Consider the following 26,657-nt stretch of genomic DNA (forward strand, 5'->3'; position numbering starts at 1 on the left):
ACTTGGAATACTTGTTCACCATCATAAGCAGACCCTGTACATCAAGAAACATAACTCCATCTTGCTTTTTGCAAGATTTATGGCCCCTTTTGTACTTAGAAAATATCAGATTTCTTGGTTAAGTTTTATGTTTAGGTCAACTTTTCTCCTAAACTATCAAAGCTATTGCTTTGAAACTTGGAATACTTGTTCACCATCATAAGCAGACCCTGTACATCAAGAAACATAACTCCATCTTGCTTTTTGCAAGATTTATTGCCCCTTTTGGACTTAGAAACTCAGTTTTCTTGGTTAAGTTTTATGTTTAGGTCAGCTTTTATCCTAAACTATCAAAGCTATTGCTTTGAAACTTGCAACACTTGTTCACCATCATAAGTTGACCCTGTACAGCAAGAAACATAACTCCATCCTGCTTTTTGCAAGATTTATGGCCCCTTTTGGACTTAGAAAATATCAGATTTCTTGGTTAAGTTTTATGTTTAGGTCAACTTTTCTCTTAAACTATCAAAGCTATTGCTTTGAAACTTGCAACACTTGTTGACCATCATAAGCTGACCCTGTACAGCAAGCAACATAACTCCATCCGGCTTTTTGCAATAAATATTGCCCCTTTTGGACTTAGAAAATCATTTTCTTGGTTGAGTATTATGTTTAAGTCAACTTTTCTCATAAACTATCAAAGCTATTGCTTTAAAACTTGCAACAGTTTTTCACCATCATAAGTGGACACTGAACATCAAGAAACATAACTCTATCCTGCTTTTTGCAAGAATGATGGCCCTTTTTAGACTTAGAAAATCATGGGTAGGACAATATTTCTATTACACAAAAAAAATCAGATGAGCGTCAGCACCCGCAAGGCGGTGCTCTTGTTCATTTTCTATCAATATTTATAATCAACATGTAAACTGTTGTATCCTCACCCCACCCCCACCCCCAGCCCCACCCAAACAAACCATTCATTTTCTTTTAATTTGATTTTGACTAATGAAATTGTTTGCTTCTTGGTAACATTCTGAACTTTTTGCTGGATATATTTTTTTGCCATTCATCAACTCTGACCCTTTCGGCGGGGGATTCCAATTCATCGAATTTGCTTGTTACTAGCAGATCTATTGCTGTAGATTATATGTAACAGGCTGTCTAAAACATTCCCTGCACTGTTTTCCAGAAATTCAAGAAGGTTTCTCAGCAGTGTATACCAGTATCTCTAGAAGGTTTCCCAGCAATGTACCGGACTGTCTAAAAGGGTTCCCAGCACTCTACTGGACTGTCTAAAAGGTTTCCCAGCACTGTACCAGGCTGTCTAAAAGGTTTCCCAGCACTATATACCAGACTGTCCAAAAAGGTTTCCCAGTAATATATATGAACCTGAGGCTGTCTAAAAAGGTTTTCCAGCACTGTTTATAATATCAGGCTGTCTAAAACATTTTCGAGAAGTTCTAGGTTTCTCAGCACTGTATACCAGTATCTCTAGAAGGTTTGCTGTCTAAAAGGTTTTCCAGCACTGTATGCAAAGTTGTCTAAAATGTTTCCCAACACTGTATACCAGGCTGTATAAGACATTCTCAGCACTGTTTACCAGTATTTCTAGGTTTCCAAGCACTGTACTAGGCTGTCTAAAAGGTTTCCCAGCTGTCTAATTAGGTACACAGTACTATGTACCAGGCCGTCTTAATGGTATCCCAGTACAATGTACCAGGTTGTCTAAAAGGTTTTTTAGAAAGTTGTATACCAGGTTGTCTAAATGGTATCCCAGTACGATAAAAGGTTTTTCAGGCTGTCCAAGACTAAATTTGGACAATGCAGTCTGTCTAAAAGGTTTCCCAATATTATGTACCAGGTTGTCTTAAAGGTTTCTCAGCACTATATTCTAGGGTGTCTAGTTGTCTTTGACATTTATGTGTTTGCTGCTGTTTTATGTGCTAATCACTATGCAATTTCTTTGTTGCATCTACCAATAAATAAGGAAATTGCAGAATTCCAGGAAACTAAAGGTTATAGTTGGATCAATAAGTCTGCATTTTACAGTAATAGGTCTGTAGTGAAAGATACTACAATTGATTCTGTCATTTGGGAAGATGGTGCAAGGAGAAAATTGTATTTCCATAAATTTTTGTGTCACTGGTTTCCCAGTCAAGCAAGTTGATATGTTCAGATATTTGATGTCTTTGTAATCTTTTCTTTTGAAGAATTTAAATATGCACTATTTGTTACAGATAATTTGTTGCTATGCAAGAAGCATGTAAGTGAAAAAGAACCAGTAAAATAATTTTTGCATTGATTTGGAGGTAAATAGAGTAGTATATTAGGTCATCTGAGCACGAAAATTTGTGCTCAAGATGAGCTTTTGTGATCGCCCTACAGTGTCCGTCGTCCATCCATCGTCAACAATTTGACTGTTTTATATTTAGTGTTAACACTCTAGAGTCACATATTTTGGCCCAATCTTAATAAACTTGGTCAGAATGTTACCCTCAATAAAATCTTGGAAGAATTCGATATTAGGTCATCTGGGGTCAAAAACTAGGTCACCAGGTCAAATCAAGGAAAAGCTTGTTAACACTCTAGAGTCACAATTTTGGTCCAATCTTAATTAAACTTGGTCAGAATGTTATTCTCAATAAAATCTTGGACAAGTTTGATTTTGGGTCATCTGGAGTCAAAAACTAGGTCACCAGGTCAAATCTAAGGAAAGGCTTGTGAACACTCGAAAGGTCACTTATATGACTGTATCTTCATGAAACTTGATGATCTTTAGGTCAAGTTTGAATCTGGATCATGTGGGGTCAAAAACTAGGTCACCAGGCCAAATCAAAGGAAAAGCGACTTAACACTCAAAGAGGCCATATTCCTGGCCATAGCTTCATGAAAGTCAGAATGTTAATCTTGATGATCTTTAGGTCAGTTACGAACCTGGGTCATGTGGGGTCAAAAACTAGATCCCCAGGTCAAATCAAAGGAAAAGCTACTTAACACTCGAAGAGGCCACATTCATGGCCATATCTTCATGAAACTTAGTCAGAATGTTAATCTTGATGATCTTTAGGTCAAGTTTAAATCTGGGTCAGGTTGGGTGAAAGACTAGGTCACCAGGTCAAATCAAATGTAAATCTTGTTAACACTCTAAAGGCCACATTTATGACCTTATCTTAATGAAACTTAGTCAGAATGTTAATCATGGTGATCTTTTGGTCAAGTTCAGACATGGGTTATACGGGGTCAAAAACTAGGTCACCAGGTCAAATCAAAGGAAAAGCTACTTAACACTCTAGAGGCCACATTTATAACCATATCTTCGTGAAACTTGGTCAGAATGTTAACCTTGATGGTCTTTATGTCAGGTTTGAATCAGGGTCATGTGGGGTCAAAAACTAGGTCACCAGGTCAAATCAAAGGTAAAGCTTTTTAACACTCTTGAAACTAATTTTAAGTCTGAAACTCATGGGAATTGATCAGAATGCTTGTCTTGATGACCTCTAGGTCAGATTCGAATCTGGGTCATGTGGGGTCAAAAACTAGGTCACCAGGTCAAATCAAAGGTAAAGCTTGTTAACAATCTAGAGGCCACATTTGTGACCATATCATAATGAAACTTGGTGAGAATGTTAATCTTAATGATCTTAAAGCTAAATTCCAATCTGGGTCAGATGGGGTCAAAAACTAGGTCACCAGGTCAAATCAAATGTAAAGCTTGTTAACAATTTAGAAGCCACATTTATGACTGTATCTTCATGAAACTTGGTCAGAATGTTAATCTTGATGATCGTAGGTCAAGTTCGAATCTGGGTCTTCTGGGGTCAAAAACTAGGTCACCAGGTCAAATTACAGGAAAAACTAGTTAAAACTCTTAAGGCCACAATTATGACCATAAATTAATAAAACTTGGTCAGAATGTTAATCTTGATTATCTTTAGGTCAATAAGTCAGGTGAGCGATACAGGGCCTTCATGACCCTCTTGTTTATGAATCTGTTAGGTGCTAGCTGAAAAAGTGTTTGATCAGCATTTTTTTCTGCTTTCAAATTATACTGATGTCAAACTCGTGCAGTGTGTGAAAAACTGTGAAATTGTTTCATAATGTGTGTGAAAACCACAACTTATTTAATGGTGATTGTGTATGTCATTAAAATTATTTCACAGTGAGACTTAAGATCTTTATTAGTGTTTTGGGTTATGTTATCTTAAAACAGACTTTTATAATGTCATATTTATATTCTGTAGTTTTATACCCCACATGTTTTTCTGTGGTCAAAATCAAGTTAATTGGTTGTTTAGATAAGTGGATGTCATAAAAAAAAAACAGTTATTGCTTGAAAATGTGAAATTATTAATAAAGACGATTATTCATTAAAGTCAGGGATGCTGTTTTTTTTTCTTCTAAATATTGGAATGGAGATTGATGTGGCTGCATGGGGCATTGAATTGACAGTTTTGCAGGAATGGATACAGAAAAAGATATTGCACTGTGAACAACTAAGGAATTCTCGTTTCAGCCACCAGTTGTTATTTAGATAATCAATGGGCTTGGGGCTGGGAAAACAACTGACTTGTAGCAAAATTTTCAAAACCAATTAATATAGTGTGATCTTCAAAAACTTCAAGTACAAATTTTTGAGGTAATTATAAAGATAAAGACTGTTCAATCTCTATGTATAGGCTGATGTTCTGTTTTCTGGTTATTTACGTATCTATTCAGAAGATATTCATATCTACAAGAGGTTGTACTCATTATATATTTATACAAATGTTTATCTGATAACCTTGAGATTTTAGGACTTAAATTGTCTCCTCATGTTTGGTGATCTTTCTTATTATGTTTGAAGTGGGGTACATTTTGGCTGAGTGCTGATTGTAAGAGGACCTGATTTAGAATTTTTTGCTCCGCACCATTTTCAGCTGGACGATGGACTTCTCTTGTTCAAAATGTCAGCATTGTGTTGATACCCTAGGTATTCTTGAACCGTCAGAACCAATATGACTATATGGCAATAGGTGTCATCCCCTTAAAGACCCACCACAGCATAGTGACCTACTTTTTCCTTCCACATAAACTTCATGAAAATCCTTCTGATAATATTCAGGTATATATAATACTGCGCTACACAACAAGTTTTAAAACAGGTGGACAATTTTGTCCTTTCCTGTCACAACATCAGAACTTATTCAGTAAAAAGATCTTAAAAACATATAGATAAATAACTATATAACATTATAGAAACAAAGTGTCATCTAAACTTTAACCTAGATAAACCAAGTGCATACTTCTAAATTAATTTAATAAAATATTAAGACATTAATCATGCTTTCTTTGCCATATACGATATTCACTGTCAGTTTGTAAATAAGATATTTGTATTAAATTTTCTCAATTTTTTTATGCAAATCATGTATAATACCATCCAGAAAACACAAAAGAATACAGTTAGACCAAGTGATATAAAATAATATTTTCGTTATGCACCTATTGTTCGACAGGACAATAAATTTTCTAATGAATTAAAAAAAAAAGAAGATAAAATCTTATCTTGCAAGTGTTACATATTGTTATGTTTGAAATCCCAGAGGCAAAGAAACAAGCTAGACATTATCTAGGGCAATGATTTGTTCCCATTGTCAAGGTAATGGCCATTAAAATAGATCCTGGCACACACTATTGAAGATGACACCTTTTTCTGTCACATGTGAAATATGATCATCATTGATGCAAATGATGTTCATTTGGCTGTGGGAGAGGTAGAAGTTTTCCCAGAAATATATACACCTTTAGATACCTTAAAACTTTAAGATTAGTTTGAATTGTTATGGCATAACTTCTATTGAAGCTCACCTTCAGTTGTTAATATTTTGATATTTTTCCCATTTAAATGCAAAATTAATGTACATTGTTGCATTCTTTGGAGTTTTCATGAAGCTGAAGCAAACGAACTTGTCCTTCTCGACAGTTAAATTGCACTTTTAAATATGATATATACTGGCACATGATTCCTGCATTTTAAATATATATACTGAGGAATAAGTGCACTGTTGTAAATGAATAATGGTGATAATTTATAGTATGGCTATGTGTAACTTCGAAGGTGTACTGTGAGTGTCATAGGTGGTGTCATACTAAGGTTTTATGCTTTGTGAATTGAATTGTCTGCCCTTAGATTTTGCAATTTAGTCTACAATTAAATTGAAAAATTTTGCCTTCTTGCCTGAAGTAACTGACTCATTTCTGTCTAATTAATGTCATATTAAGTCCAGCCTGTAATTACAATGTAATCTGATCCAGTCTTTGGTCAAGATTGTTATCTTGTATGGTTGCTATCAGGTGATGGATAATAACTAGTATTGTTGACAATGGGTCATTGTCTTGTGGGATAAAGGGTATAGGGTTATAACTGGACAAGATTGTTGAAGTTGTTATAGTTGAAATATATCTTAATCTGTGTTATGACAGTTTTTTATGTATATTTTGGATCACCCTTTGCTTTAAATCACTGATTTTTTATAAAAAAGAAAATGAAATTGATAATATAGAAAACAGTGCCAGAATGATGCTCACTTTTTAAAATACAAACTAAAGACCCCGTGCCTTAATAGCTATAATCTGTAAAAACAGATCTGTTTTGTCCGGTAACTACAGAGGAATTAGTTAAAAAACCTTTAATTGTGGATAGCAAATTGATTCTTTGAATCACTTGCCCCTCACCACTGAATGTTAACTTTGAAAGTTCGCTTTTGGTGTAGAATTCTTCCATGTAAGGAGGCCATCAAGCAGGCATTCAGAAGGTCTCTGCACTCCCCTGTCTGAAATAATGCCTGGAGTGGCACCTTTGGGGTCTTCTTCCACCATCAAAAGCTGGAAAGTGACCTAATGATATAGAATTGTCTCAGTGTGCCTTAAAACCCAGGTAAACAAACAAATGAATTATAATGACAGTATCTGTTTGTCTCTTCAAAGGAAATTATATGAAAATGACTAGAATTAAATTGTATATTTCCTTGACAGTATGATACAGGTTTGGTGCACCAGGTGCAGAGTGGACAGGACAACACAAAGAAGATGTACAGGTGGCACAGCTTTTCTTCTTACCAGAACAGGTATGTGGGTGACTTGCTTCTTGCAAACTTTTAAAAACACGTTTCATCTATGAAATATTCCAGAAGTAATATCTTGCAAGTTCATTTGGACAGGAAAGGGCTTTCATATGACAGCTCTAGGTCTAGAGAAGGTGGAACAACTAATGTAGCACACTGGTCTCTCATAAGAACTGATTAAACTTTACACAAGCTTACAAGCATGTTCAGCTGCGTCCAAAATAAAAACTTGTAGTCACTCTCAGAAACAGTCCTGAATGTTGCAGTGGCAAAAACTTAAACATTTCCAAGTACAAATAGTGTTTTAGGCTGCTGTTTGTTCACGTTATTGGACAATGTCACAGTAAAGAAATATTCCCATGGTAATTGATTGCTGTGTCTAGAAAACTAGAGCACTTTCTTGACTTAGGCCGTCAGTCAGACAGATTATTAAGAAAATGTAATTACCAAGCAGCTAAGTAATATCCTCTGAATTTTTTTCTATCAGCTTGCCCACATTTGAAATTGCCTTGATCTTAGTCTGTGTCTTCAGTATAATTGCATGCATACAGAAAGAAACAAGGCTAGTAGGTCATTGAATGATTTTTATTTCATTCTTAAGTTTACATCTTTATTTCTGTTTAATTGCATATTATTATGTAAAACATTTGACAACTGAAATATATGGTGAAATCTGTCTGATGCACATGCCTCTAGAAAGGCTAAAATTTATCCGTTGTATAGAAAGGTTGTTGCTTTGCGGAGACTGGTTTACTATAATGAATCTGTTGATAGGTGTCGTTTAATAACAGAGGTTACAGTGTAATGACCAGATGACCTTAAAATTTAGTAGGGTCACAAATGACAGTTCATATTTGGCTTTCAATGACTGTATAAAATGCAGACTGGGACATGACCGCCGGTCAAGTTGTCACCAGTAATAAAGAGACGTAGAGAAATAAGAGCTTGCTGTTAAGGTGATAAAATGAATTTGTCTGAAGGATTTACAATAAGGTTTGCAATAGTAGCGGCCATAAAAGACAGAATTTTATCACTGTTTATACACAGTGTGCAATTTCTACTATCGCGCCATTATAGGAATAGCTGATAAAAGTTGTTGGTACTTAGATTTCAAGATGAGGTTTCGAGAAAAATAGTCATTGAAATAGTTAAAATAAAGTACTTGAAAAGTCCCTGAAAAGTACTTGAATTTTGTCTTGGGTGTTCTGTATGAAATATGCAAATATAATCGTTTGTAAATAAATACTGAGTCAGTTACTTCAGGCAAGGAGGCAAAATTTATCAATTTAATTGTAGACTAAATTGCAAAATCTATGGGCAGACAATTCAATTCACAAAGCATAAAGCTTACTTTTTTCAAAATTTTGCATCTAACTGTGAAATGGAAAAAGAGGGAACACCTTTCATATCACAAGTTTTCAGTAATTCATGCATTTGGAGAAATTTTCTTGCAGCTGATCTTCATAGGTTTGAAATGGTAGAGTTCTCTCGAAATAGCAGAAACAGTAGATTACGACCAAGTTAATAGCGGAATTACTCTTGTCTGGTCAGAGTAAATGATTGTTTGAGGACAACAATGTAATTACAGTCAATAATTGGTGTATGGGAATACAGGACTGCTTTAATACAATCTAACATATGGTCATTTTAGAGGAATGTTAAATATTGCCTCTGGTTTAGGAGCAATACAATAAGGCAATAAAGGCTAATTTAACAGGAGTAAATCATTATAAAAGCTGACTCGTAATTGATACCCATTGTAATGTAAGTTGAGCGCATGTCAGGGTAATTGATGGAAAAGCAGTAATGGTTGTCTTTTCCTATATTTATCACTGGGTACATATCCAATTTATTAGGAAGGTGATACCCAAGTAGGAATCATTCATTTAGAACATATTAAATGCAATTCTTTCTGTAATAAAATGGCAATATTATATATTCTAAAAAAGAAGTCAAATTGATAACTTACTTTAAATACAGTATCAATTTCACTTAATTATTTTTGCACCTTTATAGAGTATTTTGAGATGCCCCCTCTTATCAGGCAACCGCCTCGGTAGCCTAGTGGTAGAGCGTCGGCTTCGAGTGCGGGAGGTCGTGGGTTCGATCCCCGGCCGCGTCATACCAAAGACGTAAAAAAATGGTACTAGCAGCTTCCTTGCTTGGCGCTCAGCATTAAGGGGATAGTGCTAGGACTGGTCAGCCCGGTGTCAGTATAATGTGACTGGGTGGGGTATCATGCCATGTGTCTACGGCATGATATTCCAGTGAGGCAGCACTATAAAGTTGGGCATTGTGCTCACTGCTACAAGTAGACACCGTTGTTTATATGACTGAAAAATTGTTGAAAAAGACGTTAAACCCGAACACACATACACACTCTTATCAGGCAGGTTATTTTTCGAAAAAGAAAGAGTTCAAACACATTTGCCAGCATTTTGACATTTGATTTGCATTAGTTGTAAATGTGAACACAGTTTTTACCACCATAAAATGGGTGATATTTTTGTGAAATCACACCATCATTATATTTGTATGATTGTCACTGTTGGTATGTCATCAAGTGTAATGTTCAGATTTTATGATAAAAAATGAAAATAGTAAGGCAGTTAAACTGATATAAAATGAAAATAAGATGACTTTTAGATACTCAGTACTTAGCTGTATCGTGATATATGAAGCTGGGTTGTCGGGACATGTTTTAACATACTGTTTGGCAATAAGTTTTATTGATACACAGGGAAAGAAATTTGGATCTTCAGTTTTTGCAAATCAACAAGTGGCCCAGATGGAAAATACTCCATAGGTAGAAGTAAATACCTGACTGAATAATATATATTTAATGCAAGTTGCCACAAATACTGTAATACTATATTGAGTGGTGGAAGCAAAACAAGCCTCATTTGTATTGCACTAAGATCTCTGTTGCTCTCACTATGATATACAAACTACAATGAACTAGAAACAAGACACTGTAATGGATTGCGGTTGGGTTCAAAGTACAACTTCTAGTGTGAATCACATTGGAATTCCAATTTATTTAAATACACATACATTCCAAAAGATAACAGTGGTTTGATGTTATTATAAAACACTGAACAAGCCGTCTTGAATTCTGTCAGGCAAACTTGCCAGTTTCCAAAAATCTATGCATTGATTGCTTATAAATATATTTTGGGAAATGACTGTAAGATATTTTCTCTATTTCAGGGTCGTCTTATTTCGTTGTGTTCGGACAATAGCCTCCACCTTTGGGAGATCAACAACAGCAGAGATGGCAAGAGCTCCTCCCTGGATGAAGTTAAGCAGTTCTCCATTGAGAATAAGTAGGTTTCTGTAATTGAGGCATTACATTTACTGCATAGACAGAATAGAACAATTGAGCTCCTACTGAATATCGAGTAGCAAGAATAATAAAATGTGGCTGAGTTGTTTTGGTCACAGACTACAAACATAACTTGGTTGGGTATCATATCACATGCCTGTGACATGATATTTCATTGAGGCAGAACTATAAAGTTGGGCATTATGCTCACACTGTTGTTTAACCTTTAGCCTGCTGGCAGCAAGTTATTCTGCCTTTGCGACCAGTGCAGACCAAGATCAGCCTTCACATCCGTGTAGGCTGATCATGGTCTGCACTGTTTCCTATTCAGTCAGTACATTTCAGTAAACACCCCTTCAAATAATGAATGGTACTGCCTAAATTGAAAGACAGACCAGTCCATTTTAGGAATTTTAGCAGGCTAAGGGTTAAATAAACACAAAGTTGTTGCCTCTTACTGCTGTTGGTTCGAAACTGCATTTGGTAGGTAGAATTCTTCCATGTGAGGAAGCCAACCAACTGGCTTGTTGAATGTGGGTGGTTCTATAAAAATGATTTGCAGTAGGTCAGAAATATTGCAGTTATATGATACTAAGATTACATTGATATCTTCAAATTAGCATAGTCTTGATGGGTTGTCTGGCAGCATTAATTTCTTATGTTCTTTTTAATGAACTCAAAATGTATGTTACTATTTTTTGTATTACTATAACTGTGAATGAAGTATTCATGCTGGAAAACTGTGCTTGTGCATATAATCAGCTCAGAAACCATGAATATATTGTTTACCTGTTAAACACATTATGCAAGAGTATAATCATTCAAGTGATTTTGTGAATTATCAAGGAACAAGTTCAAACAACATGCATTTATCTCCGTAAGGTGTAAACAAAGCAAACCACTAGGGGGAAACAAAACTATGTACAAAAAAAGCAAACTATATAGAAACACAACTACATGCTGAAAGAAAGACTTAATTCTCTCAATGGGTAACTTAACTCGTGTTTGTTTCTTTGTACGTATTTACCTAGTCAGAGTTTTGAAAAACATCTAAGAGGTATTGTCACTTGATATATAGTGAGGGTTAAGATTTTTGTTTTGATCCATTTTTAGCTCACCTGTCACAAAGTGACAAGGTGAGCTTTTGTGATCGCACGGTGTCCGTCGTCCGTCCGTGCGTGCGTGTGTGTGTGCGTGAGTGCGTCCGTAAACCTTTGCTTGTGAGCTCTCTAGAGGTCACATTTTTCATGGGATCTTTATGAAAATTAGTCACAATGTTCATCTTGATGATATCTAGGTCAAGTTCGAAACTGGGTCACGTGCCGTCAAAAACTAGGTCAGTAGGTCTAAAAATAGAAAAACTTTGTGACCTCTCTAGAGGCCATATATTTCACAAGATCTTCATGAAAATTGGTCAGAATGTTCATCTTGATGATATCTAGATCAAGTTCGAAACTGGGTCACGTGCCATCAAAAACTAGGTCAGTAGGTCTAAAAATAGAAAAACCTTGTGACTTCTCTAGAGGCCATATATTTCACAAGATCTTCATGAAAATTGGTCAGAACGTTCACTTGATGATATCTAGGTCAAGTTCGAAACTGGGTCACATGCCTTCAAAAACTAGGTCAGTAGGTCAAATAATAGAAAAACCTTGTGACCTCTCTAAAGGCCATATTTTTCACGGGATCTGTATGAAAGTTGGTCTGAATGTTCATCTTGATGATATCTAGGTCAAGCTCGAAACTGGGTCACGTGCGGTCAAAAACTAGGTCAGTAGGTCTAAAAATAGAAAAACCTTGTGACCTCTCTAGAGGCCATATATTTTATGAGATCTTTATGAAAATTGGTCAGAATGTTCATCTTGATGATATCTAGGTCAAGTTCGAAAGTGGGTCATGTGCCATCAAAAACTAGGTCAGTAGGTCAATTAATAGAAAAACCTTGTGACCTCTCTAGAGGCCATATTTTTCATGGGATCTGTATGAAAATTGGTCTGAATGTTCATCTTGATGATATATAGGTCAAGTTCGAAAGTGGGTCACATGCCATAAAAAACTAGGTCAGTAGGTCAAATAATAGAAAAACCTTGTGACCTCTCTAAAGGCCTTATTTTTCATTGGATCTATATGAAAATTGGTCTGAATGTTCATCTTGATGATATCTAGGTCAGGTTCGAAAAAGGGTCAACTGCAGTCAAAAACTAGGTCAGTAGGTCTAAAAATAGAAAAACCTTGTGACCTCTCTAGAGGCCATACTTGTGAATGGATCTCCATAAAAATTGGTCAGAATGTTCACCTTGATGATATCTAGGTCAAGCTTGAAACTGGGTCACGTGCCGTAAAAAACTAGGTCAGTAGGTCAAATAATAAAAAATCTTGTGACCTCTGTAGAGGCCATACTTTTTATGGGATCTATATGAAAGTTGGTTTGAATGTTCATCTTGATGATATCTAGGTCAAGTTAGAAACTGGGTCAACTGCGGTCATAAACTAGGTCAGTAGGTCTAAAATTATTAAAATCTTTTGACCTCTCTAGAGGCCATATTTTTCAATGGATCTTCATGAAAATTGATCTGAGTGTTCACCTTGATGATATCTAGGTCAGTTTCGAAACTGGGTCATGTGCGGTCAAAAACTAGGCCATTAGGTACAAAAATAAAAAATCCTTGTGACCTCTCTAGAGGCCATATTTTTCATGAGATCTTCATGAAAATTAGTGAGAATGTTCACCTTGATGATATCTAGGTAAAGTTCTAAACAGGGTCACGTACCTTCGAAAACTAGGTCAATAGAAAAATCTTGTGACCTCTCTAGAGACCATATTTTTCAATGGATCTTCATGAAAATTGATCTGAGTGTTCACCTTGATGATATCTAGGTCAGTTTCGAAACTGGGTCATGTGCGGTCAAAAACTAGGCCAGTAGGTAAAAAAAAAAAAACCTTGTGACCTCTCTAGAGGCCATATTTTTCATGAGATCTTCATGAAAATTAGTGAGAATGTTCACCTTGATGATATCTAGGTAAAGTTCTAAACAGGGTCACGTACCTTCGAAAACTAGGTCAATAGAAAAATCTTGTGACCTCTCTAGAGACCATATTTTTCAATGGATCTTCATGAAAATTGGTCAGAATTTTTATCTTGATAATATCTAGGTCAGGTTCAAAACTGGGTCACATGAGCTCAAAAACTAGGTCACTATGTCAAATAATAGAAAAAATGACGTCATACTCAAAACTGGGTCATGTGGGAAGAGGTGAGCGATTCAGGACCATCATGGTCCTCTTGTTTTATGAATACTAAAGAGCTACAACTTTGAAACTTTGCACTCTTGTTTATGATCATTTGGCAAGTACCGGTAAGTAGGCCAAGAACATAACTCTCACATGCATTATTACATTTTGTATATAGAAAATTAGAATATTTGATTAGGTCCACTTTTTATGAATAATATAAGACCTATTTCTCTAAAACTTTGCACTCTTGCTAATTGTTGCAAGATAATTAGCAGGTATTAAAAAGAACCGTAACTCTCTTGCATTTTGCATTATTCCATCTCTTTACGTAATGTCTTGCAAGCATTTCTACATTTCCACTACTTGGCATATCAGGCTCCACATACATCATATTATATTAAATACTAACTATTTCCACACACCATCATTGTGCAGAATTAATTACCAGTTCATATAGTCAGTGATGACTAAATTCTTGCTTTTAAGGCAGGCCTGGCTATAGTTCCTTAGGTGGTACAAAACTTCCTTATCTTTTAAGAGCAATAACACTTGTTTTCTTCACTCTAAACATAGTCTCTTTGCATGTATAGGCTTTTGTAGGCTATTTTAATTATTGGATAGCTCGAGATATTTGCGAATCTTCCCCCCCCCCCCCCCCGGCAGTAATAGTCAGATTGATGATGCCATTAATGAAGAAGAATTGAAAGAAGAAAAGTTGTATGTGTAATACTCAGCATTAATACTTTTCTTGTTTGTTTTCAGCAAAATGAAGACAGTATCAGCATGTTGTCTAACAACAAACCATGAACAGCTGTTGCTGGGTACCGAGGGAGGTAACATTCTTATCCTTGATGTTAAAGCCTTCACTCTTATGGACCAAATCATTTACCAAGATGTTGTCATGCAAAAGTGAGTATGATTAGGAATGTATTGATTTGAAGTATTAGTCATAACCTCACAAAGTGAAGTATGAAAATGAGTGTAGAATTTTTCTAACTATGAGGTGGAGTAAGGCATATTTCTGCTTGAGGCCACCACTACCCCTATCAAACTGGGGCACTAATGAAATATCACAACTTGTACAATTTATGAACTAAATGCCTTTAAAGGCACTCGCTACAGTTTTTCCGGACGTGTCGATATTTACCCCAACACCGTGCCAATTTGGTTGTGTTTCTAATCGATGTAGCTCATTGCAGAGTTGGAGTGGTCTTCTGCACATGCCCGGAAGTGATTATTTAATGTCGCGTACGGCAAAAATTCGCAAATTATTGTATGTTGTATATATATGTATAATATACTGACTAAAGGTTAGGGTAAGTATCACCATAGTTACAAAATATATACATTTAAAGTACTTTTAGTTTAAATTGCTTCAATCCGACATATACTGGAGTCTGTAATTTATAATTTATACCGGCACTCTAACTCTGCATTGAGTCACAGCTGTTTCTAATCCCGTACCATACCCATACCGTACATCCGTATTCGTAAACTATAGGTTTTGTTTGGAGAAAGGCGGAAACTTTCATCTTTCTATGACATCAGAATGCTGCTTTGATATATCTCTAAGTCATTTGCTCAAACACTGAAAGAGTATTTCGTACCAACCTGCGTTGTATAAATGCCCGCATCACCCCACCTTGTTGTAATTTGATTTAAGCGAAATCTAATATGGTGACCTATCAATTTTCTTTTTGTTTTAGATTAAGTAGACATAACCAAAGGTATGTGCAGAGTTTGATTAAATTCTATTATGTGAAACTCGATAAAATAGCAGGAGTACCAACTTAAAATTGACAAAAATATGCAAAAATAGCCCTTGGGTCTGCTGAACAAGTATTCCTTTCTTTACAAAATCATTTTCTTTTGATTTCTCTGAGCATGTTTCAAATAGATATATTGTTTTCCATTATAAAATGCTTAGATATCAAATTTATGCTGATTATTGTACTTTACTGAAATATATTTTAGGATTATAGAAATTTTGAAAAATGTTAAAAATAGCACCATGTCTAGGGGCAAATTAAATTGTAACAAAGCTGGTGACCTAGTATTTTTATTTCATTTTTCAATACATCATAACATGGTCTTTTAATACAAAACATTTCATCAAAATCTATTATTGAGGGAAAAAAAACGAAACTGTAGCGAGCGTCCTTAATAGAGACCTGAAACAGAATTCTTCTAGGTAGCAGCGAGTTTCCATTTACAATCTTTGTTTATGTATTTGAAAATATTAAGACCTAGATGCTATAAGGGATAAACTTTCACATATATATATTGATTTGTACAGTAATTGTTATGATTAATATATATATATTTTTAAAACTTACAATTCAAAAATAGGAGTGACTGCGATAATATCATGTTAGAATGTCAATGCTTATCATGTAAAACAAACACTCACAAACATGATTCTTTCTCAAGGCTAACACGATTTAAATTGCATCACGAAAAACCTCTCAGTAAGTGACATAAAGTGCTCTTTTCAAGGCTAAGTAAATGATAATAGTCTTGGGAGTATTTTTTCATGAGGGACTTTCTCAAAATGATCAAAGTCCTAACTAGAATACATTTTGTCATTACAGTGTACCAGATGATTTCAAAGTGAACCCAGGGGCAGTGGAGTCTGTTGCTGTGCACTCAAAAGATCCAGACAAGGTATATATTTAATACTTATTTATCATTAAGTCAAAACAATAGATGATATGCCAGTCTTTATCTCAGTTAAGTTTAAAGATATTTGTGGTTTTTCTCCAAGACTGGCTGTAAACAATGATACACCAGTGTAATGTCTTTAACATCTGACAGTAAAAACATGACATTTGTTTCATATGACTGTATAAGCTGTTCTTTATTGTGAATTGTCTGCATTCCTAATTTATCATGCAAGATCTCTAATCAATACAGCTTTGTTACATGGTATTACGTATGCAGGTTTGCATGTAAATAAAACTTTTTTCTTTGGTATGATGTCTGATAAAAAGAAAAGTAATAAATATCTTGATGCAACAGTTGTGTCCCAGTATACCTACCTAGGTATGTGTGCATAAAATAAGTATAAAAATGTTGCATTGATTCCTAGATTTCATTCTGATTCCTCTCCTAGTTGGGAACTAGTATCCCAAATGGACCAGTATCTGGACACTTGTTATAATTGCTTTATTTAAGCTTTATTAGCTCACCTGTCACAAAGTGACAAGGTGAGCTTTTGTGATCGCGCGTCGTCCGTCCGTCCGTAAACTTTTGCTTGTAACCACTCTAGAGGTCACATTTTTCATGGGATCTTTATGAAAAATGGTCAGATTGTTCATCTTGATGATATCTAGGTAAAGTTCGAAACTGGGTCACGTGCTATCAAAAACTAGGTCAGTAGGTCTAAAAATAGAAAAACCTTGTGACCTCTCTAGAGGCCATATATTTCACAAGATCTTCATGAAAATTGGTGAGAATGTTCACCTTGATGAAATCTAAGTCAAGTTCGAAACTGGGTCACGTGCCGTCAAAAACTAGGTCAGTAGGTCTAAAAATAGAAAAACCTTGTGACCTCTCTAGAGGCCATATATTTCATAAGATCTTCATGAAAGTTGGTCAGAACGTTCACCTTGATGATATCTAGGTCAAGTTCGAAAGTGGGTCACATGCCGTCAAAAACTAGGTCAGTAGGTCTAAAAATAGAAAAACCTTGTGACCTCTCTAGAGGCCATATATTTCATAAGATCTTCATGAAAGTTGGTCAGAACGTTCAACTTGATGATATCTAGGTCAAGTTCGAAAGTGGGTCACGTGCCGTCAAAACCTAGGTCAGTAGGTCAAATAATAGAAAAACCTTGTTACCTCTTTAAAGGCCATATTTTTCATGGGATCTGTATGAAAGTTGGTCTGAATGTTCATCTTGATGATATCTAGGTCAAATTCGAAACTGGGTCACATGCAGTCAAAAACTAGGTCAGTAGGTCTGAAAATAGAAAAACCTTGTGACCTCTCTAGAGGCCATATATTTCATGAGATCTTCATGAAAATTGACCAGAACGTTCACCGTGATGATATTTAGGTCAAGTTCGAAAGTGGGTCACGTGCCTTCAAAAACTAGGTCAGTAGGTCAAATAATAGAAAAACCTTGTGACCTCTCTAGAGGCCATATTTTTCATGGGATCTGTATGAAAGTTGGTCTGAATGTTCATCTTGATGATATCTAGGTCAGGTTTGAAAGTGGGTCACGTGCCTTCAAAAAGTAGGTCAGTAGGTCAAATAATGTAAAAACGTTGTGACCTCTCTAGAGGCCATATTTTTCATGGGATCTGTATGAAAGTTGGTCTGAATGTTTATCTTGATGATATATAGGTCAAGTTTGAAACTGGGTCAACTGCCATCAAAAACTAGGTCAGTAGGTCTTAAAATAGAAAAACCTTGTGACCTCTCTAGAGGCCATACCCTTGAATGGATCTTCATGAAAATTGGTCAGAATGTTCACCTTGATGATATCTAGGTCAAGTTTGAAACTGGGTCACGTGCCTTAAAAAACTAGGTCAGTAGGTCAAATAATAAAAAAAAACTTGTGACCTCTCTAGAGGCCATACTTTTCATGGGATCTGTATGAAAGTTGGTCTTAATGTTCATCTTGATGATATCTAGGTCAAGTTGAAAACTGGGTCAACTGCGGTCAAAAACTAGGTCAGTAGGTCTAAAATAAGTAAAATCTTTTGACCTCTCTAGAGGCTATATTTTTCAATGGATCTTCATGAAAATTTATCTGAATGTTCACCTTGATGATATCTAGGTCAGTTTCGAAACTGGGTCACGTGCGGTCAAAAACTAGGTCAGTAGGTATAAAAATAGAAAAACCTTGTGACCTCTCTAGAGGCCATATTTTTCATGAGATCTTCATGAAAATTAGTGAGAGTGATCACCTTGATGATATCTAGGTAAATTTCAAAACAGGGTCACGTACCTTCGAAAACTAGGTCCATAGGTCAAATAATAGAAAAACCTTGTGACCTCTCTAGAGACCATATTTTTCAATGGATCTTCATGAAAATTGGTCAGAATTTTTATCTTGATAATATCTAGGTCAAGTTTAAAACTGGGTCACATGAGCTCAAAAACTAGGTCACTATGTTAAATAATAGAAAAAAACGACGTCATACTCAAAACTGGGTCATGTGGGAAGAGGTGAGCGATTCAGGACCATCATGGTCCTCTTGTTCATACATTTGTTTCGTTGTTTCTTCCATCAACTTTGTAGTAGCTTTTGATGATCAGGTTATCTTTAATATGCATTGTGTGAAAGATTAATGATCAAGAGATGCTTAAAATATTTTAATTACTTATTTCGATTTCAAAGTAATGGCAAATACTTGAATGCCCAGCTTCCGGGAAACTACACGGATATGATTTGAAATAATTTATGACTATATTAGAGCCCTTTCGGAATATCCATATTTTATGTCACTGTGGTGCTGACTACAATACAGGAATGTGTCTGGCTTATGATATATATTATGTTGGTAATACACTGAAGTATTGCTATAATTTTTTCAAAAACGTACTTAATTTCATGTTGTTCCTTTGGGCCTTTATGTCTGAGTGTTAAGGTCACAGACTGAATCAATCTCCGCTATGTGTATGAATCTTGCACAAGTTTCTCATGCGAGGAAGGCATTGATCTGGCTCACAAAATGGCTGTGGTTCTATAAGATACTAGCATATGTCAGAAATTATACTGTGTGAGACAAATACAGACTGTTTTCGCCATTAAAGCATGACATTTGCCAAATAAATGGGTATGACTCAAAATTCAAACAACTTCATGCTGTTCCTCCTGTATTCACAACGGTTACCCCAAAGGAAACTTCACAAAAATTGTTCCTATAATAGCAACTTTTGCAGATAGATTCCTTATATAAGTATTTTGCAAATTTCTTTTGCAGTTTCTGATTGGCTACAACAGAGGATTAGTTGTGCTGTGGGATATCAAGGCCAGCAACTCTGAACAAACATACAACTCAACACAGGTAATTTGTAAATGACAGTCCTTACAAATTCTTTGTATTACATGGTAGTTAAAGTAAAAATGAAAATACAATGTACAGATAAACATAAATTATTTATTATGCATTGGAATAACATTGTCAGTGTTACTTGAAAATATTTAAGGCAACATACTTTTTTAGCAACTGGAGTCATTATGTTGGTCACGGAGTGGAGAAGAGTTTATGAGTGCTCATGCTGATGGCAGCTACATTGTATGGAGTAGTTCAGACTCAACAGAACCAAAAGAACCTGCTCTCACACCATATGGTATATATTTACATATTCAGTTGGTTCAGACATAGTCTTGTATTTTATGTTTGGTAGGTTTATTTTATGTATGTATAGAATTTCCTCATTGGCTGTACTTTGAACACAAGTGAAAATATGCTTAAATTTGCTTGTTATGGTAGCTTAAATTAATGCAGACTTTCAGTTTAGGAGAAAATTTCAGAGGAAGCTATATTCTGTAAAAAAAACAGGAAGAGATACAAAAGCATGAGCATCATTTTACATGAAAACAATATTCATAGTGGTATAAATGTAGTAGTTTGTAACTGAACTTGCACAAAGTACCAGTTACACTGAAAATCAGCAAGAATGAATTTTTATGTCATCCCTCAGACCACACATGTTGTCTTTTTCTGGTAATAATAATTCAAAAATTGTCTTTTTTTCTACCGGTGTAATATATTAAATACTAAAAGGTATTATTTGTCTTATTTTTTAGGACCATTTCCCTGTAAATCAATTGGTAAAATTGACTGGAAAACAGCCAAAGCGTAAGTACTTTATCCTATATTTATCTGAAGTAATAGTGTTTAATGAAGTTATTGAATTATACATGCAAAATACATGATTTTGTAATAGAAACCAAAGAATGATTGTGAAATGTGTTGCCATTTCAGTGACCCCTTCGTAATATTTTCTGGAGGTATGCCGAGAGCCAGCTATGGTGATAAACACACAGTGAGCATCATGCAGGGATCCAATCATGTAGTTCTTGATTTCACATCTAAGGTCATTGATTTCGTAACCATGACAAGAGCTAATGAAAGTGATACTGAAGAGGACAGGGCAGGTTTGTGAAATCTAGATATATTATAAAAAATATATTTTCCAGATACAAATTGACACTTAAATGATTGACAGCTATTGACTTTTTATTGCTGTGAAATCATTGGTGGTTGACTAATTTTCATGGATTTTTAGGTTGTTATAATCCACAAAAATCGCAAGGAACAAATAAAATCCACATTAAAGTTACCATCAAAATTTAAAATCCACAAGTTCACAGCTGTTTTGTATCATAGTCCACAGTAGTTCAGTGCTTGGTGCACTGGTTTCACGAGCGAAAGATCACCTTGAGACTGGAGTCCTCATTTGAAATTACTAACAGTCTTCCTGATATGATTTTAAATGTACTTGACATGTGTGTAGTGTGCTTTGCACCATGCTCACTAAAGAACCAGCAGAAACTTCGGTACTTTGGGGATTATCCCTGAAAAAAGATGACTGTATGGACAACTGGTGTTGACTATAAATATACTTAGATACAAACAAGCAAAAGGAGGTACCATTCCTGGTGCACAAAATATTGAGGATCTTTTCAAAATCATGGTTCTACCCAGGTGCCTGCTCTTGATGAAATAATGCACTGAGGGGCACCTGCAGTCTTCCTCCACCATCAAAGCTGAAAGGTTGCCGTATGGCCTATAATTGTGACGGTGTGATGTTGCATCCAACAAAGACAAACAAAAAACTTTAAATATTAATCTTAGGGGGGTATTTATATTGTAATGCCAAAACAGTGTCTTCAACAATGACCGATTTTGATACTTTCTTCTCATTACAGAATATGATGAGCCACATTCCCTGATTGTACTGGCAGAGGAAGAACTTGTAGCCATCGATCTCGACTCTGACAAATGGCCGTCATACCAGTTACCCTACGTCAGTAGTCTTCACTCATCGGCCATCACCTGCTCGCAGCATGTCAGTAATGTACCAGAACAATTGTGGACTAAAATTACTGATGTTGGACAATCACAGATGGCTGCTTATTCAAAACGGGTAAGAGATGACTGTTAAGAACATTAAATACCAATAAGGTTGAAAGCTACAAAAAGAGATTGTAATTGGAAAAAGAGTTGTATCAGAAGTTAAAAAATAGTGTGTTGAGTCACAGTTTCCATAAAAGTTAAATAATTTAAAGCTACGATTTTATGTTAATTTCCCTGTTGACTAAATATGTATTGGCATTGACATGTTGTATTTCGATTTAAGTCATACTTTGAAATAGAGCTCTAAGTGTATAAGGTAAAAAATGGAAACACTTTGTAGTTTATGTTTTTAATACAGTCTGCTTTTAACACATGAGTACTTTACTTTGTAGCCATGGCCTATTACCGGAGGAAAGTGTGATACATCAGAATCTAGTTCACGTGACCTTTTGCTTACAGGGTATGTATGTTTGTTCTTAGCATAATCACTCTTCCTTGCTCTGACAAGGTATATTTATTTGTACCTCACCTGACCACTCTTATGCTCAAAGGGTGGGTACTTGCGTGCCTCACCGAATCACTTTTCCTCCAATAGTTTTCAAACAGGTATAGGTTGACACAGAATAGACTGAATCAAGGATCATTTAGAGTAAAGCTAAACTATGAGAAAAATAAAGGCAGAAGTGTCATAAGGGTAAGGTGTGAACTGCTGAGGTGGGAGTTGTGTTGTATTTGCAATATAAAAGTGTATTTCTTCTTGTGTAATTTATTTATGTGCACCTGTATATGATAATAGAATAGTATTGTTAATTTTCAATATTTAACTGAGAATGAAAATCACGAGAATTTAATCTGAAGTGCTTTCAACAAGTTTGTTACGTCTTGCTTTGTGTAATTAACCTTTAGCCTGATGGCGGTAAGTGATGTTGCCTTTGCCACCAGTGCTGACCAAGATCAGCTGCACAGGCTGATCATGGTCTGCACTGTTGGCTATTCAGTCAGTAAACACCCCTTTGAATAGTAAGTGGTACTGCCCAGATTGAATGGTAAACAAGTCCATGTTAGAAATTTAGCAGGGTAAAGGTTATATTTAGTTTGATATTTTCCAGTCATGAAGATGGTTCTGTGAGGTTCTGGAATGCTTCTGGTTCCTGTCTTCAGTTCATGTACAGATTGAACACATCCTCTGTGTTTAATGTTGAAGTTCATACACCAGATAGCAATGGTGAAATGGAAGAGGAATGGCCTCCATTCAGAAAGGTAAACACTTTGTTACGACTAATTAGATTTAACTGGGAAAAATAGTTACAATTTTTTTTGACATTCATTTTCATCTTGCTAAGTGAAATAGATAATGAAATGTGGGTGATTTTAAGTAAAAAATTGACAACAGTAAAAATTTATTTAGTATGATCTGAAACTAGGCCAGCACATTCAAATACCGTATTTGCTTCTACAAGTAAATATAATAACTAAAGATGCACTTCAGTGGGTGGCATACTTTGGCATATGATTTTTAACTTTATGAATTTCGAAACGCAGATAGTGCTTGAATGTATGTGTTCATCAGTAGCAAGAATTTATTCACAGACCAGAGTTACAAAGAAAACTGATTTTGACAATAACAAGTCATATTTCTTGTATACATACTGCTTCTACATAACATTTCACATAAACTGAATTGACTTTTATTACTTTAGGTTGGAACTTTCGATCCATACAGTGATGATCCTAGATTGGGTATACAGAAGATAGCTTTATGTCCGCTGAGTGAGACCCTGGTTGTTGCTGGAACAGCAGGTCAGGTCATCACACTGCAGATGGAACGAGAGGAGAGAGAACAAGAAATAAAACCAGTCATGGTGAATATTGTCAGCGACCGGGACAACTTTGTGTGGAAGGGCCACGAGGCTGTGACGCCTAAAGAAGGGGACGTTAAATATCCAGCAGGGTACCAACCTACCTGTATGATGCAGCTGTATCCCCCTGCAGCTTGTACGGCACTTGCATTCCATTCTGAATGGCAGCTGTAAGTTTACATAACATGAACAGACCCTGCCATCATTGATATTTGTTGGATTCATTGGTTGGTTTTATCTAACAAGTAAATATCATGGAACTCAATATCAAGGGAGAAATAAAATGCCCTTTTGTTTTATCTAAGGATACATGTATCTGGAAAAGGTCATATTGGCAAAACCACCGTGTTTTATGCCTATGAAGTTAAATTAGTTCATTTTGCATTAATTTTAATGTTTGAACTGTGGGTTATTGTATTCTTAACTGTAATAAACCAAAACTTCAGTGTGGAAACAATGGTTGATTTCTGTCCTGCAGGATTTTGATTTACGGTTCAGTGATAGGGGACTGACTGTCCTGTAACAGGAATGCTACTTTTCATAAATACATGTTTAAGTCGTTCCATACTAGTTATGTTTTGAAATCAAAGAAATTGTTGAAAACTATAAATTCCTTAATTTGTTTCTAAATTTTATGTCTCTAAGTACTTTGAATTTCTAAGCAGCCCAGTTTATGATTTACATGGATGTGGAACCTTTGATTGGCTTTTAATATAATAATTGTAGGTTCTAAACATTGCCTTGGATCTTGATATATTTCGTGTTTGTTTACAGGGTTGGGGCAGGTACTGCTCATGGTTTTGGGCTGTTGGATTACGTTCAGAAGAAAGAAGTAACAAACAGATGTACATTAAATCCACAAGGTAATACATGTTACTGAGCTGGGGACTTCTTTTTCTTTTCTGTAGCTGTCAGAAAATGTGAAAACATTCTGGTATATAGGTAAAATGTACACTTAAATTGTCCTATAAGACTTCTATAAATTGAGTCGACATTTTGACAAAGAACTCGAATGTCTGAAGGTAAATGTTAAAAGAAAATATAGTCTGGTATATTGCCTTGTATTACAGATTTGACAGGAACTTCAGACACAACAATGTCAAGAAGGAAATCTTTTAAGAAGTCCCTACGTGAATCATTCAGAAGGTTACGTAGACGACGATCTGAAAGAAGAGCGAAAGCTAAAGATGATGCTACAAAGGGAGATAAGAATATGTAAGTCTTTTCTTTCCATCGTGTTACTATATATTTTATAAGTTTAATTAAAGCTGAATAGTGATGTGCTGTTTATCTGTACAAAATTTTTATGTCAGCGTGACTGTTTATATCTAGGGAATAGATTTGATCTTCCTGTCTGACACCAAGCTGTATAATAGTGTTAGAGATAACTTACAAATACATGTTCAAAGACATTTTTCGTGCAACTTTACTTATTTACAAACAACTTGAGGACAATGCAGCACTAGCTGACTATTCATTACCTTACAAAGTGTTACAGTTCTGTGAAAAGCTTAATTTTCAAAATGTAAGAATACTTAAATTTTCTTTAAGTGAAGAAAAGGCTTCTCCTGAGGCAGGGCCCTCGGCATCAGCTGCAGCGGAACCCCCTGCATCGCCAACACCATCTGAGCCTAAACCAGTAGAACGTAGTGTAGAATTTAGATCTAATGAAGATTCTATGGCATCTATGGTTAGATGTCTTTACTTTGCCGACACTTTCATTGTAAATGGTAAGTTATCTATGAACTACTGCTTCTGTTAACTATAATTTCGCAAGGAATTCGTCAAAATGTTAAAGCAGAAATTTTCGCAAGGGTTTAATTTTCGCAATATTAGCGAGGCCCTACATTTCGCGAAAATTAGTCCTCGCGTAAACATTCACCATTAGTATAATTCTAATTCAAGCAGGATATCATTTTTACAATTTCGTGAAAATATGTGAGTTTATAGTAAATGTTTGAATGAATCGCCAATCCGGAAGCGGTGCTAAAAGTCTGAAAAATTTCTTTGAATCTCATTCACTTAGTTACTAGAATAATATAGCCAGAATTTGCTGCATGTATTTGAAGGATTAGGTTTTGTGGCTTTCAGAAATAAAACAATGTAAAGACTTTGCCTTGTTGCTGTAGAAATGATTGAAGTCATAGCAAAGTGTCTGCCATACTTTAAAAAGAAACCAGGACAAATTTGCTCCAGTTATACTGTCTACATTTTGTATGACTGTTTCATTTACATGAAAGAGGATGTAACAATACATGCGTTATATAGAGAAATAATTGCTGTGTTTACTTTGATTTAAGAAAGAATGGAATTAATGTTTTGTTTACACTCCTGTTTCAGGTCATACGCATAATCCATCATTGTGGGTAGGAACAAATGGCGGTCATGTATTCGTATATAATGTCACAGTCCCGAGTGGTGAGAAACGTAATGAAGATTCAGTTAGCTGTATTCTAGCCAAGGAAATAAAATTACGGCACCATGCACCTGTCATATCTATTGGAGTTATTGATGGTAAATCTAGGGTACTGCCAGATTCGCTTGAGGTTCAACATGAGAGAGCAAAAGCACCAGATACATCTTCACATCATTCCGTTATCATCTGTTCAGAGGAGCAACTTAAGGTGAATTGATAATCTATTTTTATAGAGACTCACAAAGTGATAGTCGCTAATTCTTGAATTTCTTGTAACCAATGAACTGCATGCAGATTGGATAATTTTTGCTTCATTGTTATTGTGCAGTTTGATTGGCTACAGACAAACCCATGTCGTGAAAGAAATTGGTTTTTCATAGTAGGTTATGCTGTGAGAAACAATGCTGCTTAATATTAAAGGGTGTTTTGATTCTATAATTGTGCATGAAACCTACTTTTCTTGTTTTTAACGTAAAAACAACAGAAGTGGCCTTCGTGGCTGAGTGGTTGAGGACGCTTTATTCAATTTGCTTGTCCCAAACCGCTGAAGAATCGAAACCTCAGTTGGGGTGTAGAATTTTTCATGTGAGTTATCTGTCCAGCTGACTTGCAGAAAGTCAGTGGTTCTACTCAGGTGCCCAACCATACTTGATAAAATGCCCAAAGGGTTTCCTGAGGTCTTCATCCACAATCAAAAGCTT

At 35.5% G+C, this 26,657-nt stretch overlaps 1 protein-coding gene across 4 annotated transcripts in view; it reads left to right on the forward strand.

Annotated features, from left to right (window-relative positions):
* LOC123564651 (lethal(2) giant larvae protein homolog 1-like) overlaps positions 1–26,657 on the forward strand; it is a 63,950-nt gene that overhangs the window by 22,933 nt on the left and 14,360 nt on the right. For 3 of the 4 annotated variants that reach the window (XM_053537319.1, XM_053537317.1, XM_053537318.1), the window contains exons 4-19: positions 7,007–7,088; positions 10,296–10,411; positions 14,408–14,554; positions 16,237–16,309; positions 19,579–19,662; positions 19,822–19,948; positions 20,409–20,460; positions 20,587–20,759; positions 21,534–21,751; positions 22,074–22,141; positions 22,791–22,941; positions 23,382–23,710; positions 24,315–24,403; positions 24,611–24,755; positions 25,092–25,270; positions 25,881–26,164. In XM_053537319.1, coding sequence (XP_053393294.1) covers positions 7,007–7,088; positions 10,296–10,411; positions 14,408–14,554; positions 16,237–16,309; positions 19,579–19,662; positions 19,822–19,948; positions 20,409–20,460; positions 20,587–20,759; positions 21,534–21,751; positions 22,074–22,141; positions 22,791–22,941; positions 23,382–23,710; positions 24,315–24,403; positions 24,611–24,755; positions 25,092–25,270; positions 25,881–26,164 — 2,317 coding nt within the window. Of the gene's footprint in view, positions 1–7,006; positions 7,089–10,295; positions 10,412–14,407; positions 14,555–15,304; positions 15,373–16,236; positions 16,310–19,578; positions 19,663–19,821; positions 19,949–20,408; positions 20,461–20,586; positions 20,760–21,533; positions 21,752–22,073; positions 22,142–22,790; positions 22,942–23,381; positions 23,711–24,314; positions 24,404–24,610; positions 24,756–25,091; positions 25,271–25,880; positions 26,165–26,657 lie in introns of those variants that run through there. The other variant, XM_053537320.1, reaches the window with a different exon arrangement.

Source organism: Mercenaria mercenaria, chromosome 2 (assembly GCF_021730395.1).
Source record: "Mercenaria mercenaria strain notata chromosome 2, MADL_Memer_1, whole genome shotgun sequence".
NCBI classification, from domain to species: domain Eukaryota; kingdom Metazoa; phylum Mollusca; class Bivalvia; order Venerida; family Veneridae; genus Mercenaria; species Mercenaria mercenaria.